This window comes from Phlebotomus papatasi, chromosome 2, assembly GCF_024763615.1.
Source record: "Phlebotomus papatasi isolate M1 chromosome 2, Ppap_2.1, whole genome shotgun sequence".
Lineage (NCBI taxonomy): Eukaryota > Metazoa > Arthropoda > Insecta > Diptera > Psychodidae > Phlebotomus > Phlebotomus papatasi.
In genome coordinates, this window is record NC_077223.1 from 12,252,219 (window position 1) to 12,274,583 (window position 22,365).

General features: G+C 36.1%; 5 protein-coding genes across 5 annotated transcripts in view; 1 reads left to right on the top strand and 4 right to left on the bottom strand.

The window, feature by feature from the left end:
• Positions 1-649: 649 nt before the first annotated feature.
• Positions 650-2,304, bottom strand: LOC129803784 (zinc finger protein OZF-like). The gene is made up of 3 exons (XM_055850583.1): positions 2,243-2,304; positions 2,039-2,170; positions 650-1,970 (listed from the first exon to the last, which is right to left on the bottom strand). The coding sequence occupies exons 2-3, from the start codon at positions 2,144-2,146 to the stop codon at positions 696-698; spliced, it is 1,383 nt and encodes a 460-aa protein (XP_055706558.1). The 5' UTR covers positions 2,147-2,170; positions 2,243-2,304; the 3' UTR covers positions 650-695.
• A 2,275-nt stretch (positions 2,305-4,579) lies between these two features.
• On the bottom strand, positions 4,580-5,841 carry LOC129803803 (abasic site processing protein HMCES). Its single transcript, XM_055850606.1, has 2 exons — positions 5,702-5,841; positions 4,580-5,625 (listed from the first exon to the last, which is right to left on the bottom strand). The coding sequence occupies exons 1-2, from the start codon at positions 5,719-5,721 to the stop codon at positions 4,662-4,664; spliced, it is 984 nt and encodes a 327-aa protein (XP_055706581.1). The 5' UTR covers positions 5,722-5,841; the 3' UTR covers positions 4,580-4,661.
• Positions 5,842-7,917: 2,076 nt separating this feature from the next.
• On the top strand, positions 7,918-8,733 carry LOC129803825 (proteasome subunit beta type-3). The gene has a single exon (XM_055850636.1). It carries the CDS (start codon positions 8,056-8,058, stop codon positions 8,671-8,673), a length of 618 nt encoding a protein of 205 aa, XP_055706611.1. The 5' UTR covers positions 7,918-8,055; the 3' UTR covers positions 8,674-8,733.
• A 212-nt stretch (positions 8,734-8,945) lies between these two features.
• On the bottom strand, positions 8,946-12,856 carry LOC129803818 (uncharacterized). Its single transcript, XM_055850622.1, has 4 exons — positions 12,768-12,856; positions 12,506-12,712; positions 12,001-12,446; positions 8,946-9,130 (listed from the first exon to the last, which is right to left on the bottom strand). Exons 1-4 carry the CDS (start codon positions 12,774-12,776, stop codon positions 9,049-9,051), a joined length of 744 nt encoding a protein of 247 aa, XP_055706597.1. The 5' UTR covers positions 12,777-12,856; the 3' UTR covers positions 8,946-9,048.
• Positions 12,857-14,807: 1,951 nt separating this feature from the next.
• Positions 14,808-22,365, bottom strand: part of LOC129800238 (uncharacterized transmembrane protein DDB_G0289901-like) — a 62,875-nt gene continuing 55,317 nt past the window's right edge. Inside the window, exons 8-9 of the mRNA XM_055844505.1 lie at positions 18,829-19,341; positions 14,808-15,885 (exon numbers count right to left, since the gene is read on the bottom strand). Coding sequence (XP_055700480.1) covers positions 15,613-15,885; positions 18,829-19,341 — 786 coding nt within the window. The 3' untranslated portion in view covers positions 14,808-15,612. The remainder of the gene's footprint in view (positions 15,886-18,828; positions 19,342-22,365) is intronic.

Below are 22,365 nucleotides of genomic sequence, written 5' to 3' on the forward strand. Positions count from 1 at the left end.
CATAATAATACAGTAGAGTCTCGCTATAGGCCATCGCTCTATAGTCTACAATTTATCGACCGTTGATTTCAAAACACTGATTTTAAGTTAGGTTATGTTTTTTAGTATGCGAAATTCATAAATATTTTAATATTTTTGGCAAACTTTATTAAGTAGTTGTGATAATTGTGATCCACAATGAAGAGAGCAAGGACAAGTACCACAATCGCAAAGAAAGTGGAAGCCGTCGAGCAATTTCAAGACTAAAAATCGTTGATAATTTTAAAAAATTATATGGGCTATGTATAGTGCGACCCAAGTGTCAAATTTGAAACCAAATATGGACTATAGCGAGACTCTACTGTACTTTGTATATTTTATTTAAAAAAATTGAAAAAACTAAAAATGTGAATTTTAGAAGCAAAAAGAGTTTCAAAAATTTTTTATATTTTCTCACCTAGCGTCTAAACTAAAAGAGATAATGAAGAATGGATGGTTTTTTCGACTTTATTGGATCATAATTATCCTAGAAAACTGTTTTAAAACTTTTTTTCGCGTATTAAAGAAAACACCGTTAGAGGGTTAATTCATTCCAAAAACATCAAAAACATTGCTTAAGTTTAGTTTAGTTTCCAAATCGAATTCTTGAATTCCAAAAATAATTACTAGCTTTCGTGCTAAAATGTGGGATTTATTGTTAGATGATCTTGATACTTTTACATTGATTGTTCCCATACCGCTTCATCTTTTAGCTCCTGCTGTGTATTCGTCTCTACTCCCACTGGCACCAGAGTCACCTTGACAGTCTCCGGATGGAACTTCTCTACGCGTCTAATATGGGATGTTATGATAATCCCATGGGCCTGTCGCTTATGCTGCGTCAAATGGTATCCTTGTATAAAGCTGGAACTACACTGGTCACATTTGAATCTCTCCCCAGTGTGACGCCGGATATGGGCCTTTAGGTCATTTCCTTGGGCGAATTTCTTCTCACAATGGGGACAGTGATAAGGGCGTTCACCGGTGTGTACGCGCATGTGGACCAAGAGATTATAGGCTCTATGGAAGGATTTACCACAAGTAGTGCAGAGGTGACTTTTTTCACCGGTGTGATAGCGTTCATGTACTGTGAGATCTGTAGCTCTAGGGAATCCTTTTCCACAGTACCGACAGGTGTACGGCTTCTCGCCCTTGTGACGTCTTAGGTGTATCACTAGATAGTCATTACGAACAAATCTAATTCCACATTGAGAGCAAAGATAAGGTCTCTCATTTACATGTAGCTGGTTCATGTGGTCATTGAGTTCCTTACGTGATGGAAAAGTTTCCTTGCAGAATTTACAAGGACGCTGACCATCATCAGATTTTACTGCCACCCGACGTACTCTAACTTTCTTTCCCGATTTAGTTTCTTTAGCTGCAACATTGTGGCTTTTTTCGTGGCGACTCAAAAGCTTTTGCTTAGTAAATGTCCTCCCACATTCTGTACATTGGAAATTTTTCTGAACTTTCACACTATTAGATTTCTCAGGATCTGTGAAAATATTTTTCCGGGGTCTACCTCTTCTCTTAGTAACTTGTACATTCTCCACTACGTATTTTGCTTTATTTCGAAGAGTTTCTGCATTGTCTGAAACAGACGGAACTTCTTCGTTTTTTATATTTTCCTCCGCACCTTGTGTATTCTGCACAATAGACTCTACTTTCGTCCCAAGAGCTTCTATATTTTCTGACATGCACAGAACCTCTTCCTTTAGACACTCTTCAGAAATCTCTTCCTTCATACTCTCCTCAGAAACCTCTTCATCATCTGATTTCTCGTCTTTGGGTATTATACTATCTTCCTCAATTTCGATATTCTCTAATTGAGTAAGGAGTTCCCAGAACTTCTCATTCGATTGCTCACAGATTGTCCGGAAGCGATAGGCTACATGCAGATCCGCCTGACACTGATCACATATGCCATTGGGCAGTTTATCATGTGCCACAATCTACTCTACAATACAGTTCAGTGTAATCACAAGGTCCATAGGAATGCATTTAAATCTGATAAAATTACCTCAATCGTGGTGCAGAATTGTATCATGCCTATCAGTGTATCATCAAATCTGGTGATCTTCTCATCCTCCCGCATACACACCCGGCAAACAGCATCACTTATCTCCATCGCTACTTTACTGGACAGTTTTTACTGCAAGATCACAGGAAGAAAATGTGAAAACACGAAAAAGTAAAATGTTTTTTTTAGAAAGAAAATTATAACCTCTATTTCTGGTCAGACAGGTTTTTGACACATAAACCACCCATCAAAAATAATGCGAGTGGAAACCGCGAGAGCGCGTTAGTTGCTCTTGACATTTCCCGGCCGACTATTCGTACTGACTTCACAGATCATACTGAGTATATACACTGTATTCAGATGAGAAAAATACTAGTTTCCTCATATACTATGTACTTAACTGAAAGTTATACAATTTTAAATTTATACTCAATTAATACGTGGTAATTATACACAGAAAATACTGTGTTGCAAAAACAGACATTAATTTATCGGGGTACAGCTCTACTACTACATAGACATGCTCTATCGGTGCGCCCGCCGTCAGTGTTTGACAAAGTGACAAAATCGCGTCGCGACGTGTTTGACGTTGAAGTGCGTTCTTCAGTGGAAAACGGTAAATTTTCTTCAATTTTATTAATTATTTCCTTATATTTAATCAGAAGAGACTCCTTCAAGACCATGTCGACATAAATCAATCGAAAGATAGGTGTGCGCGGACGTTTTTGCGAAGGAATTTTAGGAAAAGAAAATTGCGTCATATTTGTAGTGAAAAAGGGCTCAAACTTCTTGGGTTACATTCCGGAAACCATACACATTCATAGCTGAATGTTCGGCTAAGCATATTGGTGAGGAATCAATCCGGGAAGAGCATTTATGTTATTCTTGGTGCAGAAATTTACAGATTATTCCAAGAAGCAAGCGTCTCGGCCGTGAACATTAAAGTTAGCAATTTCGTTAATATATTTTTTTAAACTGAATTAAATATTGAGACAAAAATTAAAAAAAAATGATTTTGAAAAACATAATATTTTTAATAGAGTAACTAAACTTCCCAATATTCATTTATTGGCTAAGATAGATATTTTAAGCAACAAATAATTCTAAACGTGCATATCAATATTTATCACCATAATTTATTTATCAAGAATATCAATTCATTCAGTTATCAAGAATATAAATTACTACAATTTCAAATATATTGATATATTGTGGATTGGATCAATCTCTACTTTTAAAATATTTATATTTCTTTGTTTGCAAAGGAGAGACCATTTTGAATAACTTTGGGACGACGTTAAAACTGAAATATCTCCCGTGAAAAATAAATTAAATCAGAGCAAAGTTCAAAGAAAAAAAAGCAGATTCGTCAAGAACCCAACGAAACAATGAAGAATGAAGAAAATGCATAAACAAATTCAGAATCAGCTGAGTTCTTTCACGAAGTATCCGAGTCGTCAAAATCATGTGATACATCGGATACATCCGTATCAGAGCCAGACGAGCCAGGCGATCTACAGAAGCCACACGATTAAAATGTAAGATAATTCATAAAACTTCCTTTTTAAAAAAGTTTAGAAAGAACGAATATTTTTATTTTATTATTTTTTTTTGAATATTAATTATGAAGTAAATTATCATTTAAATTAAATACTAAAAAACAATAACATGAGTTCTTTTATATATATTCCAACAAGGAAAAAATAAAAAAATGTATTTCTGATAAAAAAAAAGAACATTATAATAGATGAGAGATTTTTATATAACATTTTGATACTATACAAATGTGAATTTTCGAACAAATAATAAAAAAAAGTGTTCCTATGTGTATATTAACATTGTAGTCAATCTCCTTTTACTAATTAATTTAAAAAAAAAAATAATTTAATTTTTTTTTCATGATCGCTCTCCAAAGAATCTTTGTTAAAAAAATTGTAAAATTGTAAAAGTTTAATTAAATTGTAAATTTAATTGTAAAAGTAAAAAAAAATGTCAAAGCACAGTGACCTGCAAGTGATATTTTTAATTGTATTATTGTTATCAAGAAAGGCTAACAGAACAGTGAGTTGCAAGAAGTTCAAAAATGGATTAATCAGATCTCTTGCAGCTCTGAAACATCCTAACCACATTGTATTTTAAAACTAAAAGTATTTGAATAGAAAATAAATATTTAAAAAATATATATAAATATTGTTTTAATTAGTACAACTACTCAAGAAATACTTTATTTTAGATACTAGGTATCTATTCGATAAAAATACTTTAAAAATACTTAATATAAATACTTGAAAAATACTTAGAAATTTATGAAAAAAAGGAAGAGGAAAACCAAGTAAATACTCAGTATAAATGTGGACTCACGCACACTAATGATGAGTATTTCCCGGCCGGCTATCTACTATGTACAAACTCAGTATATATTGAGTATAATACTTAGTACGAAACTAGTATACCCATATAAAATTAGCCCATCAACTCGAGTTGATGGGCAATAAAAAATACATACTTCCCGCCATTTTTAAACACTGGAAAGCTGAAGGATTTGATGGAATTTCTCGGTTTTATTGATAAAATATAGATAAAAAATACCCGTGTAATATTTCTGGCTTAGATATCTGTGGGATTAGTCAGAAGTCGGTGGTTCTTCTTCTTTTATCTCCAATTTCGGCTTTTTCTCACTTCCCGGATCGCTTTCTTCGTCCTTGGAAGGCTTGGAATTTTGAGGTTTTCCCAGCCAAGCCTGCATCATTTTGCTCTTGATAGGGCTACTGCCTCTTTTTTCTCCTTTGATGGGCTTGTTGCATTGATCAGATTTGTTCCGGGAGTTATTAACGATCTTGGACACTTGATGCCAAGTGATTTTTTCCGTTGGCTTAAGCAGTTTGAGGGCATCTTCTGGCTTTACTCTCTTGAAGTCCAGCCAATCGGCAACTTTTTCTTCTGTGTCCAGAATTGCTGGCATCCGATCGTGCATCCATGAGAGCTTCTTGTTAGACTGGAAAGTGATGATGGTGTAGCTGTAGAGAGTATCTCCGCTCTCACTTGTCCAGACATCGTAGATTCCCGCCATTTTCAGAAGATCAACATCTTCTGGCTCCCAAGTGGCTTTGTCCTCGATCTTAATGCCCTCGGCTTGAGGGCTGTAAATGAAGAAGACATCCCTCTCGGAGGATTTGGCCTTCTTGGTTGTCTGCCACTCGTAGAATCCCTCGCAGACGATCACGCAGCGCTGACCATTCATGAAGGAGCGTTTGTAGAGCCGGGAATTCATAAGATTCTCCAGGCGACAATTATTCGTGGTCAATCCGTGAGTGTTGTACTGTCCCTTATGCCAGAATGGGACAATTCCCCACATCATTGGCACGAGAACTCTCTTCTCTCCGGAAGCCTTTCCCTCTTCTTCATCCTCGAAATGCGCCTCAGAAATCAAGACTGGAGTGATGTCAGTGGGAGCAATGTTATAAGATGGATTGTAGGACTTCCCCAGGTTGTACTCCGATCGCCACTCAGGCTCTGCCTTCTTCCCATTGGCCCCCTTTGAGGCTTTGTACTTGCAAGCTCGACAAACATCTTCCGGAGCCAAAGTTCTGAAGCGAAAAAAACAATGTTAAATACACTAACAACCTCTACAAAGCACAAATTTGCATTGCCAAAGATACTTACAAACAAGTTCGGCCACACATTGCAAAATTTTTACAGTTTTTCACAAAGAAAACGACAAATTTTCACTTTCAAAACAAATTTTGGTTTTCTAGCAACGCCATTTATGTTTTCTTACGAAATATTTCCAATATTCCAGTGGAAAGTGGCAGATCCCGGCTGACCATCAGGTGTTAACTCTTTCTCGACCACAACATATCCAGCGAACAAATTTCAGTAAAAACTCACTTTATTGTAGGGGAAACTGGGGTACCACCAAACACTTTTGAAAGATGCGATTTTGACTGAATTTCCTAAGAAAACTGTGAATTTTAGAAAAATGTTGCTTACCCCATGTTATAGGCTTAGGTATAGGCTGCATATTAATGTATACAAGGATGATGTGAAGCACTTCAATTTTCCGTAAAAAGAAAAATTGTATCACCATGCATTTTTCGCTTTTTTCCAATCACCCGGAGTACCAATAAACACTTTCTGGGGCACCAAAAATCATCTGTTTTTCTCACCCATTGAAGTTATTTTGGACATTCACCACAACTCTTAATTTTAAAGAAGGTATTGAAAATGTAAATAATTCTCAAAAAAGCACTGCAAAGTTTAGAATGAGTGACTAAAATAGCAAAAAACTAAAGCACTGCACATCGAACATATTTTTCAATGGATTTTTCATCATTTTGACAATATTAGACTTCTGAATGGAAAGCAGCGCCACTAAAATCGTGGCAAACACTATACCTAAAGTTCAAATATTGCGCGCTCTTCTGATTATTTGCAATAAAATCGAGAAATCATTCGTCAATCCTTGATTAAAATCATTTAAGTATCATTAAGAATCATTTAATGCAAAATTGGGTTCTTGAAACTATATTTCTCCTGAGTCTTGAATGAAAATCCCATGAATGGATATAAATTTCTGAAATCGAACAAAGAGGGAGATGAAGAGTAAGAAAGATAAGAGGAAAAATTTTGCCATTCAAGCTACGCTCGCGACATCTGCAATTGTGAGAAATTTGCCGGTTTGTTGGTGCCCCAAACACTGTTTTGTGATGGATTTTATATTCTTTTTAAAAAATGTGAACATTAATTTCTTTAGTAGATACATAAATATTATCCCAAAACATGTAGGAAAGTACTGGTGTAGTGAAATTTGATGTAACTTATTTCAGTTTTATTTTCCACGTAGATATATAAGTGACTAAAATTATCAAAATCTCACAATTTTGCGAAAAAAGATTCTTATTTCTAAACTACTTGAATTATGTGGATCATTCTCTCTCTGGACAAGCATCCCTATAGTATCTATGATTTCGTGTAAATCTCGTTCTCTGAAATCTTATACCTATTTAAAAAATCGCAGTGTTTGGTGGTACCCCTGTTTGATGGTGCCCCAGTTTCCCCTATATCACGGGCTTTCTAAGAGTTTTTTTGCTTGAAGTTATTAATTTGGCTAAAGCCATGGCAAGCTGGATTGTTTTGATGAACACTGTACTCCTGGTGTTCAAGGAATCTTCCTGGTAATCCCTTTGAACAGTCTCTGTCACAATATTTTGAGTGGAGTTTTGGCAAAAATAAAGTTATCCACATACTTATTCATACACAATACAATTGCACAATGTGAGACGCTTGCAGAATACTCTAAAATATTGCAAAATATGTTATAAATCATCAGATATAAGATGAAATGTCCAGGAGCAAGATATGTTCCTTCTGGATTTCACAAAGAATAACAATGTCCCAACTGTCCCAACTGCATTGTTGGGACAAAAACACTTTCATAAACTTTTCCCTTGCCGACAATAGGGTCATATACGACCCTGGAAATTCTACGCGCTTTTCTGGAAAATTGAGAGTAGTTTATTATATCAAAATATGCATTCTACAAACTTTGGATATTCTATTTTGTGTTTTTAAAGAACTTTTTGCTGAAAAAAATAAATGAATATAAAAAATGTAAAAAATTTTGAAAAAGTCATTTCACAAAGTTCGAAATTCGTGATTTTTGATCTCAAATATTTTCTTTTCCTGAATAACTGGAGTCTTGAGAAAATTAGCCAAGAATCTTACATACTTCTAATATGATGTCGTGCATAAACACAAAGATTTCAATTAATGTAAAATAGTCAAAAAAGCAAAAAAAAACCTTTTTTCTCCGGGCCATGACATGACGCGAAAGAGCTAACATTCTGATACAAAAGAGCTGTTATGGTTGTTAACATTGGTCAGCTGGGATTTATTTCCACTGGAATGTTGTCATCGGTAGTTTCTAACCTCAAAAATCAAAATAGCAAGTTCATCGTGAGTTTTCTGGTGCAGTTTTTCATCAATTTTCTCCTGTTTTCCCTGGAAAAGTGTGAAAAATGTCGATTTTGGCGTACAACGGAGGCTGTGTGGTGGCAATGAAGGGCAAGGATTGTGTAGCAATCGCCACAGATCATCGTTTTGGTATCCAGGCACAAACCATCGACACGACTTTTGAGAAGATCTTCGAGATCAATCCGCAGATGTTCCTGGGCCTGGTGGGGCTTCAATCAGACATCCTCACCGTGCGGGATAAACTGATGTACCGGAAGAATCTCTACGAGGTCAGGGAGAATCGTGTGATGACGCCGGAGAGATTCGCAGCGATGCTGTCCAGTTTCCTCTACGAACGGCGCTTTGGGCCCTATTTCATTGAACCCGTGATTGCTGGGCTGGATCCCAAGACTGGCAAACCATTCATCGCCAACATGGATCTCATTGGCTGCCCCAATGTTCCAAATGACTTCGTGGTGGTCGGGACGTGCGCTGAGCAGCTTTACGGAATGTGCGAAACACTCTGGGAGCCAGATCTAGGCCCAAATGAACTCTTCGAAGTGATTGCCCAGTCCATGGTGAATGCATTCGACAGGGATGCCATTTCCGGATGGGGTGCAACTGTGTACATCATCGAGAAGGACAAAATCACCACAAAGTCCATCAAAACTCGCATGGATTGAGAGGATTATACCTTTAATTGTGACTTTTTATGTCTCTTATTAATAAATTTCTTTCTACAACCCATTTTTTTCTTCTCATCCTTTTCACTTTACTCTGAAAAGAAGAATTTTGTCAGCTTCCGGACACATTCCCGGATGTTTCTTCTTCCCTTTGAAACATGAAACACAAATGAAACCTTGAAACATGAAATATGTTTCTCCAAGATTGAATTCAAATTTAACGAAAACACTCAGAGAAAATTTTATCGAAAAATACGTGTAATAAAAAAATATTTTCAACTTAATAAATGATTTATTGTGCAAAAATTAACAATTGACAAGACTTTATAAACAATACTGATACAAATTTCATCTTCATCCGCAAAATACTTGAAATTATTTGTTGAACACTCGGATCAGTTGACCTTGCTCGTTGTATACGTAGATGGGGTCGGTAATAGGTTGGACTGGAGAATATCTGTAGTAAAAATTGAAAAAAATATTATAAATATTAAAATCAATAAAAAATAATAATATTAAAAATCTGCTTAAACACTTCCAACACTTCGGAAGTGTTTCGAAAATCTGTCAACACTTCTGATAATTCGTGTACTTGTGATATTTTTTATATTTTAGACTCCCGCTCAATCGGGTCTTTTTCAATCGAGTGAAACATTTTACTGACAATTTTCACGTTTGATTTTGAAGCAAATTTGCTCAAATTCGCTGTACACTCAGTCCCGGCATTAAGTCCTTCGGGATTATGCACCTGACTGAATTATGCACCTTACGGAATTATGCTCCTAACGGAATTGTGCACATACAATGCAGTCAATCATTTTTGAAATACGCCTGAATGTATACTATTTTGCTACGCGGGAAATTTGAAAATATTTTGCTACTTTTTCAGAATAAAACTTTTATTTCTTTTATTAACTCTTTCCGGACCGCAGCATATGCTGCAAGCCAATTTCAGCATTTTTTAATCGAAAATATCTAAGCTCAGGAATTAATTGAGGGTCTACAAAAAATATCTTACATTTGGACATCCGTATAGTTTGTAATCATCCATAAGAATAGGATTTTTATCAGTTCTAAATAATTAAAAAACATTGTTTTTCACAGAACTCATAATGCTGCTTTGGTTACTCAGAGTCCCAAAAGAGACGAAAGAGTTAACCCTTTAAGGACGATTGGAACACCGGTGTCCCATAAAGAAAATACTTTTTCCTGACTACCTAAAGTTATTTTTTTTCTTATGTCTGTATATAATTGTAAAGTAGAAGGTTGAAAGAATCTAGAATATATTTTTGCACTCTAGATATTTGCTATGTAGTAAGTATTTAAGCTCAAAAATGGCGAATTTTTAAATTCTCAAATTCATAATTGATTTTATTTATTTTTCTTACTTCCAATTTTTTTTAAGCAAAACCCTTTTGGCAATAAAAACTACAATACTCATACGTAATATTTTTCATTAAAGCGAAAAATATTATTCATTGGTTTTGTTAAAAAAATTACTTGAATTTTTGGGCTAGTTTTGTCTCACAAAATACACCGAATCAGACTCTGTTGGACTTTCCAAGGTTAGATGTAAGACTTATCATTGATTATGTTTCTCAGTTTAGTTTTTTGTTGATTTTCAGTTCGTAAAAAGTGTCTCGTCGTTAAAGGGTTAAGGTAATTTTTTTTTAATATTCTAACCATTTATTGAAGAACTCTGGCCAAAAAGTACTGTTTGTTAATGCTTTTCTATTAAAATTAAACAGTTGAATCTTTTTGTTTTAATTTAACTACTTTTACTCCGCGCGAAATTCGTTCTACGGCCGATTTATTCAAAAGAAAGCCCCTGCGGAAATGCAAATTTTCTCGATGCGTAATGCCATTTCGCGCGTTTTTTTCCGGTCCCGAAAATGTGCATAATGCCGGGATCTAGTGTAAATGCTTTAGAAATGATGATTTCGATGTAAAGAACCAAAAGACCAAAAACAATCAAAACTGCCGATCTTTTAGCATTTCTATGAATGAAGATATAAAATTAGCTTTTGGGGACATTAAACGGGCATTGGTAAAATATTTTGAAGTGTTTACATTCCATGGAAAAAAATCTAAATGAAGGAAAATGGGTGCCGCATGCGGCTGCATGAGTTATCTAAAAAACAGGTAAAAAATCAAAAAAGAAGTAATACATGCGATAAGAAATGGCTGTTGTCCGAGTATTGTAAACCCTAAACTAAACGTTGTTGCTTTCACGTAGTGAAGGGCAATAATCTGCAAAACGACCAAATATCTCCAAGAAGAAGACAATGCTCATTACCTGGAGGAATTAACTAAATTGAGCGAAACTGATTAGGACTTGTTACCAACAACTTTTGATTGATTTTGCTTCATTATTTCTCGAAAAACGGCCATAATAGGTCAAACAACACGAGATAGTAATATTAGTGATATTGTAACACGACTACGTTCCGAGGCACGAGCCGAGGCATTGCGTTTCTATGATCCAGGTCAATATCAAAACGCTGAATTCGGATATCCTACCGCCCCGCTGTATTCTCTAAACTTGGTACTTTCTGATAATCAGTTGTTCCGGTCGTTTGCACATAGTTGGGCTAAGGAGCACTTTTACAATTTCAAAGAAGTCGAAAATTTGGTGTATGGATAGTATTTATCAAAGAAAATCTCATGATAACTCCAGGGTATCCATTTATTGCCAAAGAAGTGGTGAAAAGTGTAGCTAGAAAGAACCGGTATTTTGAATAAATTGTTTTTGGATTTTCTTTTGATTTTTTCCATGTCTTTTTTTTTTAATAAAAAAACTGCGGATTTCAAGTTGAGGATCTAGCATCTAGTTAATCTATGAAATGAAATAATTTATATGATACACTATTTAATGTGATACGAAACAATCATAAAGCATTTTTTGATACTAATTGGGAATAGTTTAGCTGAGATTTTGCACTGAATTACTAGAAATTCAAATAAAATTCCATTTAGAAGTTTAGAATAATATTTCTATCGTTTCTAACCTCACAAAAAGTGATCGCGCTAAAAGATCTAATTCAATTTTCATATCGAGATGTAAATTAATTCGTGGCGAAAATGGGAACAGTCGCAGCGAAAATAAGAACAGTTTTGTCGAATAAGGGTTTCGAACCTATTTCTTTTAAAGTTTCTCAAAGATACTTGGAATAAAAGGAAGCAGAAGACAAATTTATAGGGCACTGGAAAGATGGCGTCTTAACAAACACAACTGTCAAGGATTAGTGAATAAAAGTGTCAAAACAACACAAGTGTGCAAGTTCACAAAGTACAGAATAGAAAAAGTCCTTTTCACTTGGTCCTTACCTGAGCTGGGCAGTGAATCCATTGCGACGACGGTCCTCTTCGGTCTGTCTGGTGAGGAACATAACTCGTTGGAGGGTGTTATCCTGTGAGAGAACGTAATACTGTCCAGAAGATCCTGCATTGGCAACAGCCACAACGGTCTGGCCATTGTTCTCGGGGTCCTCAGTATCTTCTGGATCTTCTTCTGGTTGTTGCTCAGCCTGAGGGCGAGTGGCTCGTGTTGGTGGTCCATATTCCTGCTGAGGTCCAGCTTGTTGACGACCGAACTGAACATTGGCCCTCAGTTGACCAGATTTCAGATTACGAGCAACTTCGAATTCCTGAGGATCTGTGTACTGACCACGGAATTGCGACTGCTGCACCCTCTGACGAGAAGATTGGGGTGGGTTGAAACGAGGAGCGTTTGTGGTGGGAATTCCTTGAACTCTCAAATCATCTTCAGAGTCCTAGAAGTATTAGAGATGTGGTGAGAGAAAAGATCAAGATTTCAAATCATCTGACTTACATCATCGGCTGGCGGATTCTCGGGACTTTCAGTAACTGTTCCGACATATTCGACATTCTCCCTGGTGACTTCAACTTCGTAGTTTTGCCTCTGAGGAGCTCCATATTGGTTGGGTAGATTAAACTGAGCCCCCTGTGGTCTCCATCCAGATGGAGGGTAGGGTGCCTCGCCAACAGCAATTCCAATAACGGCGCACAAAAGGAGGAGCTGCGAGAGAAGAAGACTTAATTCCTTGTAAATGATGATTAGATGCTCGAGATACCTTCATCATGCCAGCCGGAATGTCTGCTTGATTGAAAGTTCACTGGAATTTAATACTAGCACTTGTCTCAAGAGAGCTTCTTCACTACTGTCGATCATTCTTGCCGCCAACACTTTTATATCCACGACAAAAGACTCATGAGCACCCATTGATATTCCATGAGCATCCGAATTACTATTTGTCTTTCATTTGATTTATTTGCAAATTTATGAATGTTTCTGTGACAGGGACATGGAATTTTAGTGAGTTGCTTTTGGGTTTATGGGTTTATTTCACTTTCATTGAAACGGTTTTAAGTGCAAATTCTTAAACGATAGAATTTTTCGTACTTCGGAATAATTCTTCGCAGAATTCTGTTCGATTGTGGCGTAAAATTTTAAACTAGATGAGCTTCCTGTTACATATAGTTTAATATAATAATATTACATGAATAGCATAAAAGTAATATACCACAAAAATTACATCATGACCCTGAGTAGAAGAAAATTAACCAACATTAAGTCAGAAAAGCCCTAAAAGTCGAAGTGTGAATTTAAAAAATTAACAAAATATGGCTAACGATCAGTTACAATATTCTATGTTTCTTAAAATTAAAAACATAGAATTGATACATTGCCAACTTCAGCCTGGAAAGGAAAAATTTCCACTGGAAGTTCTACTGTCAAATTATTTTTCTACAGTTCATGAGTTGCACATTTTCGTGTTGTCTTACAAAAAACACTTTTCAGCAGATAAAATTTACAATCTATAATTAATTTGTAGTGAAGTATGACTAATTATCCTTAAAGAAGTGTATCAAGTTTAGAAAATACTTTACTAGAAAGGCATTTTTGGTCCTTTGAGCCGATTTATTGGGTTTGTTGGGGTGACATTACTACGTTGACCCAGCAACGAAAGTGTTCGGAGTTCGAGAAATTGTTCCAGTGGCGACATACCAAACTATTTAGAGCAGGGTAGCCACCATGAATAGCTCTTTGTACTTAAAAAGTCTCCGGAATTGCTTTGTAAATCGTCAATTTCTAATTTAAACAAACAAAAGAAAAGGATATCGTCTTGCTTTAAAGCTTCCAATCTTTCTGCCAACAAAACAATGACACACAATGTCAAAAACATGTTCGCAAAATAAAAATTATTGTGCGTTGGACATTATACGGTCTTCAAACTTCATGTTTATATACTCCTACTCCTTATCAAAATTAAAGTAAATACTTATTGTTTAGTAATAAGATATATTCAGTATGAAGATTTTGTTAGAATAATACACACTTGTAACTTGAATCAAAATGTTTACATCGTCCGCATACATATATCATCCCACAAAACTCTAACGATTTTACGATCAATTTGCGAGTTCCAAGTAAGAGAAGAAGGTTCTTTGTCTTTTGCAAAAATATTAGAAATTCAATGTTAATTAGAAGTCTCAGATCAGGGAATGAAGTATATCCTTGCAGGAGCTCTTTTTTCTTTTAGAAGCAAATATGCAATAAAGAAAATCCACATAGTATATTTGTTTATATCATTAAATCTTTGTGGAGTTAGTCCAAAAGCAAATGTGGTTTGGCAGCGATTCTTGTTGCCTCCACTATTGGTATGGTTTAAATTGAATTCCCCTTGAAATGCATTGGAGTTCGATGGACAAATTAAAATGTGAGGAATTGCATTAGAAAAGGTGAAGTATTTTGCACTAGAGGAGGAAGATTTGCAAAATTATTTAGGCACTTCATGTCGCTCTTCTTGACTGTCTCATGCATTAATAGGTCTTTGACATTGGCCTGAAACATGATCTTATGATGTAATCATTCTGCGGTGATTCTTTTGTTGGGCCACAACTCCACTCACGGAATTCACGGGCTCGTGCTGCTTTTAAATTCAGTTCACACTCTATCAATATGACACTTTTTTTTCTGCTCAGAGCCATTCTTTCAATTGACAATGTGATTCATGCTCGTGATGTCGCCTATTTGACTACAGGAGTAATTTCTTTTATTGACGAGTAGCTAGGAGAAAATTATAATGAATTTTTGAGATGAAAGATTTTGATTTGCTTTTCATTTGCAAAATGCACAATTCTTTATTTCTTTAAATACACATACAAAAGAGTACAAAAATCATACAATATTACATATGAGAGTGTTATAAGAGAGCTCTTAGATAAACAAATTCGATGATCATGTTTTTCTTTTTAAATAGATGATTCCTCTCAAAAATTATGGCAGTTTTATCGGTGTGCACCAATCTCTTCTAGTACACACTCATTTTTTCACTTTTTCTATGCTTTTTTTTTACTATTATTTACACAAAGAAAATTATAAATGCTCTTTAGAAAATATACAAAGAATTACAATATCATCTAATATCTACGTTATTAGTTAATTTAATATCATTTAAATTTATTAAAAAAAATAAAATGGATAAGGGCCATCCAACTCGTGAAGCAGAGAGATGTTCATCCTAAACTGAACATCTCTCTGGATCTAGTGAGTAAAGTGGTGGGCAGTACCCGTTTTATCTCTGAGTATTTTGTCTAAGATCTTCTTTCCCATACAATCTTAAATGATTTTTTTTCTTGTAGATTAAGAAGGTGATATTGTTTGCAAAAATCGTATTCCATGGTCGATGCTGTAATTGTCAACGTTTTGTAAACATTATTGCCTATTAAGTACATTTAACAATATAATAAATCCTTAAATAATACTTCAGTGCGATGCAGGTACTTCCTGCTCAATCGCAGAAGTTGGTAGACAGTGGCAGATGAAGATTAGAACTGGCCAAGATTGGTATCAGTGGAAAAGAAATTGCTATAAATATATGACATGGATTTACACTAAGTACTCAATGGTGCTCTTTAGTAGCCGTGGAATTGTCCGTTGTTGTTGTAACCGTTGCTGGCAGCATAGTTTCCACCACCGTTGTTGCCATTGCCGGTATCCTCGTAGGTGATGGTGGGCCTGTAACCCTTTTCGTCAGCCTCGTATTGCACAACCTGTTTCCTGCCATCGGGAAGGAGAACGTAGTAGCGTCCGACGGTCTTGTCACCATCGCGAGACTCCATGTGACCAAAGTCATTGCCAGAGGGGTAATCCAGAACCTGGTACTCGAAGGAGTACTTGGCTGGTTCCTGAAAGTGTTAAAAAATTGAAATAGAAAGGGCTGTTTTTTAAGGGAAAGAATATAGAGTTGAAAAGAAAGAAGATAATGAAGAAGGACTATTCAATTTAAGGATCTTATCTTTGTGATTATCAAGATTGAACTGAAGAAGATTTGATAAATTTGTTTACAAATCTTCTTCACATCCAGGGGATGACGAAATACGGGCAAGTTAGTAGCCGTCGATACTAAGCCGACTGATCAACGTTGATCATTGAGTTCGACCATTTATGAACTAAACAAAGCCTAACTGTAAGGTGAATACATACTCCTATCCCATTACTTCAATTAGTGTCCTAAATGCTGAAACATTGTTAACCAAGAGCTTCCAAGGAGCATACAGTAAACAGTTTATGATTAGCTAGAGGAGTCTCGATCAATTAATAATAATAGAGCGGTGATTTTACAACTATACTGAGTTTTTCAGGCGAGCCTGATGGACCTCTTTCGGAAACTTTCGGTAGAAAACTGGTTATTACAGGGTATTATGATAGCCCACCATATTACTTCAATTAAAGTGTCCAAAATGCTGAAACATTGTTAACCAAGAGCTTCCAAGGAGCATACAGTAAACAGTTTTTGATCAGCTGGATGAGTTTCGATCAATAATTGATAGAGCAGTAATTTTACACCTATACTGAGTACTTCAGACGAGTCTGATGGAGCTTTTCCGGAAACTTTCGGAAGAAAACTGGTTAACACAGGGCATTATGATAGTCCATCATTTGTACAACTATTCATAAAAGTAACCTTACGAAGGGCCTGCATCCTACGAAAGAAGCGCTTAGGTAGTAGAAGTCCAATTGTAATTTGATTTAAGTTACAAGGATTGAAAAGGAATAGGCTCTCTTAGAGCAACGTCATTCTTCTTAATATCCAGCCAGAGACACTGGACATACGTTCTTGATCTCTGACGTTTTCGATCCTATAAACATGACAAAGTTCCGAAAAGAAATGAAACCATTGTGGTCTTAAAAGCGGACCAGGAAGAGATGTTAATAGTAACGTATATTTACATCAATGGATTGGGTGTAAAGAACGTTAACAAATGTTAACGAAACTTTACGAAAGGTGAACCCCGCAAGTTCTCCTTGAAGGAAAGCTCTAGGGCGACCTAGTCGAGTATCTTAAAATCAAAACCTTTTGGCTTATGGGGCTTGGCGTTAAACTTTTCAAAGTTCGTCGTTCTAGATAGTCTTAGACATCCGAATCAATCATATAATTGATGGTATTCTTTCAATCCTTTACATAAAATATGGGAAGGATTGCTAGACTTGGAGGTATTTCGGTTCCTAATTCATTGCTCAGTAATCCATCACCGAAACAGATTCTGAGATAAGAACTGAAGAGCAAAGACTGAGTACAATACGCAAATATGTACAATATGTCGAAATTCAAGGAGATGACCTCCCTACGGATGCATCAAGGGTTGCAATATTTTCAGGACAGGAATACATAAAATTCTTCGCCAAAGCTTTCGGCGTTTCAACGCGCCTTCCTCATTGGTTAAATCTCTTATTTGTCTCTGAAATTCTGTCCGAAATGTCTATCTACTGCTCCAAATGAGGATTTTATGGGAAAACTGGGAATTCTTCGCTGGTGCTCTTTCTTGGACGTTGATCTGAGGCCAACTTCAATATGTCAATATTAATTTGCCTAGCGGGAAGTAATGGTCTTACAAGAAACCGATTTTGTGCAATGTATGATCAGCCACAAATTTTGGAACGATTTTAACTCTTCTTAATATATCGCACTAGATAGAAAAGTCTCGAAAGATTGGCACCGAAGTTTATGAGGCAGTTCTTTATATTGTAAGCACTGATGTGGCTTACTTAAATAACATTATAAGTTCGAAAGGGAAAATGGGGAACTGCAGATTCCGCCTATCTTTCAACTTTCTTGAAGTGAACTAAAAGTTCTAGTAGTTCTAGCAGAGATGAAATTTTGGGCGTATAGTAAGATTAATGGATTAGGATTGTTGGATTCTGCTATTAACGGGGTTAACAATTGTCAAATTGGCCGAACGTTCTGCAAAATGATGCTTAATTTGTCTAAATTTCGTTATCCAGTTCAAGTGAAGTGCAGCCATTAAACACGAATTAAACAGGAATTAGGAAAAATCAAGAAAGGTTTAAATCTGTTCCGAACGTTTAAAATCAGTCAGTCCGCTTGTATGAGCTATTATCAATAATTTTAAAACAAAAGAGATTCTGCAAGGTTAGGGTAGTAGAAAGGGTTGTTCCTCAAAGTTTTAATATTCTGAGGTCCTGCTTAAACCTTTAGTTTGGAAAATGTGTAAGGGGCTATATAAATCCAAGCTGATTGTTGAGAAATGATCGACTTAAGTCCTCTACATACTGGAAGCAGTTTCGTCAAAAAATCAATTTTTGACAGAATTTTGACGTTTCCACCTAAACGAAAAATTTTGACGAAAATGTCTCCCAATGCGTAGAGGCCTTGAAGGACCTTCAATCGATGATCCTAAGTCTTCAGTGGGGATCTCAGTGGCGCAATAGGCAAGACCGTTGGGTCTTGGGCGGTGAGATCTCTGACTCGACTCTCACAGCTGTGAGTTCGAGTCCCGCCCGGTGCAAGCAACTGAATGTCGAGAAAAAGACATTTTTACTCTGATAAAATATAATAAAATGCACAACCTAGAAGGCGTTCCTGGGCGAACTACGATTAGCAGATTCTTCCAACACGAGGCACATTGTAATGATTACATTGTAAATACCAAATAAAGTGTCTCGATACGATTAATAATAATAGTTCTCAGTGTATGACAGTTAGGATAAATGTTTACTGCCAAATTTTATAGACTAAATATCCTCAAGGATCAGCCTGAGCCTATTTGGGCTCTAATGGTCTTGGCAAGATTTCCTGGATAAATTTTCTAATCGATTCTAACACTTACGCTGTATTCGTAACCTCCGTTTCCGTATCCATTGCTGTATCCGTTGTTTCCATTGCTGTATCCGTTGTTTCCGTTGCTGTAACCGTTTCCATTGGTGTGTCCCTGGCTTGGGGCTCCGTAGGTGCTCTGTGGCTTGAAGACGGCGCCAGTTACGGCTGGGGCTCCGTACTGCTGACTAGGAGCGCCGTATTGTTGACTGGGGGCGCCATATTGCTGACTGGGGGCACCGTACTGCTGGCTAGGGGCCTGGAAGGAGGACTGACTGGCATGGTAGCCATTGGTGGTGGAATGACCGTTGGATGGGGCACCGTAGGAGCTGCTTGGTCTTGGCTGGTATTGATGGTTGTTGTGACCATTGGGTACGCCGTAGGATGTTGATGGGGGCAAGTAGGAGTTGGTGGGTGTCTGGAGGGCATTGCTGGATGGGTAGCCGTTGTGGCCATTGCCGCCATTGACAGGTGGCTCAGCACTGACCAACACCAGGCAGGAGAGAGTGCACACAATTGCCAAGATCTGCAATAAATTGCCACCCACTTAGTGAATGATGACTATGGGAATTAGATGAGCTTAGCACTATCGCGATTCTTCATCTCGTGTGACAATCACTACAATTGAATATTACAATTATTAGTTTTCATTGGATTTCTTGTATTTTCTTCACTAACAACACGGATGACATCGGACAATAAGCGCAATTGCTGAGATTGTTTTATACCTTCTTCTTTTTTCCCATTTTCATTACGTAAATTGTCAACAATTACCGTAATCACACAATCTGATTCATTTAAATGTGTAATTTCAAGATGAGAGTCTCACGCTGTAAATTAGAATAAGAGCTCTATATCGCGGATTTAAGATGAAGATTTTGTGAAGAAATCACAATTCAATTAGAAACATAAATTAATGTCACAGAGTTATTTTGAAATTTTTGTTATTGGTGATTCCGTGTGATCGAAATTCTAGAGAGATATTGTCCAAAAGTGCGTGATCACTCCTTATGAAGGGGCACAAAAGACAAATGAGCCGCTTCAATGAACTGAGTTTATTCACTTGGTGATTGAACGTGTGAAGATGATCCAAATGGTGATTGACGCATCTATTGTTGACTTACGATGAAAATTGAAAGTGAATTTGAGACAATGGCTCTGAATTGGACAAAATTGGTCTATTCTTTCCAATCAAAGCAAATTTCCCGCCAATTTTCACACACAACTCCCAAAATGAAGAGGAAAATAACTTTTCGAAATTAGCTTTTTTGATGCGAAAGATCAATGATCGTACCTTCATTTTAATGGATTTAGAACACTTGATCACTCACTGAACACACAAGGGGAATTTCTAAAAGGACTTGCTTTACTACAGCCTAGGATAGGATTCAACTTGAAACGATCAACTTGGTTGGTTCTCAAGTGTCTTCAGGAAGGTAGCAAAATCCAAGATTTGTACGTGAGAACTGTTTGGTGGTCGATCGTATTATGATTTGCTTAGTTCCAGCCTCCCGTATTTATATATCTGCCGCGTGAATCTTGGCGATCTCATTCATAAAAAGGTGGTGTTTAAGCGGTGCTCTTCTTCGCTGTAGGACGGAAAAGTGCTTCAAAGACGATGGAGTGAATGTACGATTGGTGGTCAGAATGAGACAACTCTGGAGTGGTACTGAGTCTTGGTAGAAATAATGCGAAGAAGTGAAAGAGATACTCAGAGGGAGTCACATAAATATTTTTTTTCTTCACTTCTATACTCACTAAAAGTCTGAAGGAAAACTATGCCTATGATGGTAACAATTTGGGTGGTAAGAAAAGTGATGGTTCCTCCATCCCAAGTATGCAGCAATGTTACAATTTCGCAATGATCAACATACAATACCCGTTGCAAAGCAGTTCATCTTGGTGAAATATGTGCGCAAGGTATCCGTCATTTATTTATGATGATCACGAATAATCAATGTGGGGCAATAGCAACTTGGCTTATAAGAATTTTTTCCACCTTCATCATCTCTTATTCCTGGACGGCACAAAGAATTGTGAAATTGGAATTTTCACTGTGATCAACGAGGGAAATTTTAGGAAATTTAGGGTAAGATGGGGTAATTTGCGATCATGTCTAATTTGGAATTTTGAGATTCCCTAGCAGTTTTATGCCCTAGACACGCTTACGACTTAAACCGAGAGACGGCTTAGTGGAAAATGATTGAAATGTAATTTAACCATTATTTCTAATATAATTAACGCTAAGCCGTCTCTTGGCTAATCCTCAGGTCTGTCAAGGTCCTTAGATGGCAAAAGGTAGAAACGACGAAGAAGTGCTCTTGAGGTATTTATTGTAGGAGAGACTGGGGTAAAATTTGTCAAAACGAAAATTTCAATATTCACTATTTTCTAAAATGAAATAGATTGAGGCTTGTAATTTTTATTATAGATAGCCTTCATGAACCTTCTTAAACTTACAAAGTTTCAAGGAATTCGAGAAAGATTTATGTAAAATAAAAAATAATGAAATTTTGAGACATATTTTTGGGATATTTGGTTTACAGAAAATATCAATACTGATTAGCTCAATTTAAACACATTTCTCGTTAAGATAGAGAAAAATTATTTTCGAAAAAGTTGTATAGAGGGAGAAATTTCGTATAAAAATATGTCTATTTGATATTTTTAACGTTTGCGAGAGTAAAACGTTAAAACTTATCAGAAGACTCACAAAATTTGCCCTAGCAATTTTGAGAATTTCCACAAAATAGACTTTTAGAAAATGATTTGAAAATCACATTTTTTTTTAGATAGAGGAAAATAGTCTTCTGCAATGTTGTAGAGCAGTAAATTTCCAATAAAAATATGCTCATTATAAAACGTTTAAGTTTTCTCAGAGCTCGTGAAAGAATTAAATATGCGTTTTCACAAGTTTTGCCCCAGTCTCCCCTACTTCTCCTTGGTTTTATTTCCTCTTTGACCGTATGAAACAGTGAGAAAATCCCAAAATTCCAAAATAGAAATGATTTCGAATTATCCCATCTTACCCTAACTGATCTTTATAAGGAAAAGTGCAAAACGTAAAGAAGAGAAAAAACTGCCGTATAAACCGAAAATATTTAAAAGATCTTAGAATAAATTTCGGAATTCTGGACACAATGTGGAATTCCAGACAAATCAATTTGGAAGTTTGAACTCTAAATAATCTAGTAATAATTTAAAAAAAATACAAAACTCTTAAGATTATTTGATTTATTGTTTAAAAAAAAACGTTGTCAAGACTTTGAATTGGTTGGTCCGTAATTCATCGTTATCCGGAATTTTAAATTTTACCTTAAATACAAGGGACTCAAATGGGTTGAGAAAAAATGGTGGATTTAGGTAGTTTAATAAATTTCAATCTTGATTTCAATGTTGTAAAATATTCTAAAAAGAATATTTTTGTTTTTTTTAATACTTAATTTATAATCTGTTTCAAAAGATAAAAAAAATTGAAGACAGATCTCTAAGTTCTGAGGCAAATCTTAAATCTAGTGAGTTTTCAGTGTGATTCGGATTCTCTATTAAA